Source organism: Somniosus microcephalus, unplaced genomic scaffold (assembly GCF_052327205.1).
Source record: "Somniosus microcephalus isolate GS21.2 unplaced genomic scaffold, FLI_Smic_1.0 unresolved_chr1, whole genome shotgun sequence".
Taxonomy (NCBI): Eukaryota; Metazoa; Chordata; class Chondrichthyes; order Squaliformes; family Somniosidae; genus Somniosus; species Somniosus microcephalus.
This window is the reverse complement of record NW_028225179.1, coordinates 175170247-175171584: the sequence shown is the minus strand read 5'-3', so window position 1 is coordinate 175171584 and position 1338 is coordinate 175170247. Positions and strand designations below refer to the sequence as shown.

Below are 1338 nucleotides of genomic sequence, written 5' to 3'. Positions count from 1 at the left end.
AAATGTAAAAAATTGGGAGAGGACAAAATCTCTGCTCTCCAAATATCTAAATTGAGCCAGATATGTTTAGAAAAGTACTTGAAATAACTTGATAGTTCAACAGAAACGATTTTTTGTTTTAATTAATTCATAAATTAATTGCAGAAACAACATATAAGCACAAAGGAACATGTTTCCCTTTTTCGAACCCAGTTTTGCCTTACATTTTAATTAACATTCGGATGGGTTGGTTTGAAATAGATGGTGGAAATGAAGTCACGTGATGAACGCCGGCGACGCCCCTTCCGTCGTTCTTCACCCAGGTCCGCTCACACTGTATATAAATGGGCAGCGGGCGGGTATCTTTGGTTATTTGAGCAGTGATTCTCAACCATGTCAGGCAGAGGAAAGGGTGGTAAAGGACTGGGCAAAGGCGGAGCCAAGCGGCACCGTAAAGTGCTCCGCGATAACATCCAAGGTATAACTAAACCAGCTATTCGTCGTCTAGCTCGTCGTGGGGGTGTCAAACGAATCTCGGGTTTGATCTATGAGGAGGTCCGCGGAGTTTTGAAGGTCTTTCTCGAGAATGTTATCAGGGACTCGGTCACCTACACGGAACACGCCAAGCGCAAGACGGTGACGGCCATGGACGTGGTGTACGCGCTGAAACGCCAGGGTCGCACCCTCTATGGGTTCGGTGGTTGAAGATAGTTGAGAAATAACCGTGATTTACAAACCAAAGGTTCTTTTAAGAGCCACCAAAATATTTGAAAGGTGTATAACTGGTTATTTACGAGTAGGGGGTGCGATACATAATGTATAATATCGTAACATTTGGAATAGCCCATTGTGGGTGGCTTTGAGAAGTTTGATTTCTTTAGATTTACCTTCAATGAGTTTTCGCCCATTAACGTTAATGGGCAGAAGAACCCCAGCTGGCCTGAAGCAGGTTTTAACTGGTTCTCTTCCTGCAGTATCAGCACCACATCGTCTCCAGCAACATCAAGGGGGGCAGGGTTACACTTGAGTGTAATCTGATAAAATAGTACCAAAGCTTTTGACACTAGAGTCATGATCGGAGATGTTTGTCTTCTGCAGGTCTTTAATTAATTAGATTATTTGAACGTTTTTTTTTAATAAGGACCTTCTGTCTCGTGTGAACGCAGAAGGTCCCATGGCCCTGTTCGAAAAAGAGCAGGAGTTTTCTGGTGTCCTGGCAAACTCGATTCTTCAAACAGCAGTTTCAAAACCCGATTAACTACTCCATTATCTCATTGTTGTCTGTGAGACCTTTGATGTGACGTTGGCTGCTGTGTTTACACGACTGCATTTCAAAATAGGCACTTTGGGACATCCTGA

At 43.4% G+C, this 1338-nt stretch overlaps 1 protein-coding gene across 1 annotated transcript; it reads left to right on the top strand.

The window, feature by feature from the left end:
• The first annotated feature begins 331 nt into the window (after positions 1–331).
• On the top strand, positions 332–755 carry LOC147096607 (histone H4-like). The gene has a single exon (XM_085974144.1). The coding sequence runs from the start codon at positions 373–375 to the stop codon at positions 682–684; it is 312 nt and encodes a 103-aa protein (XP_085830270.1). The 5' UTR covers positions 332–372; the 3' UTR covers positions 685–755.
• The last annotated feature ends 583 nt before the right edge of the window (positions 756–1338 follow it).

What these genes read in the sequence shown, in the direction of transcription:
- LOC147096607 (XM_085974144.1), top strand. Translation starts at nt 373, where the DNA reads ATGTCAGGCAGAGGAAAGGGTGGTAAAGGACTGGGCAAAGGCGGAGCC.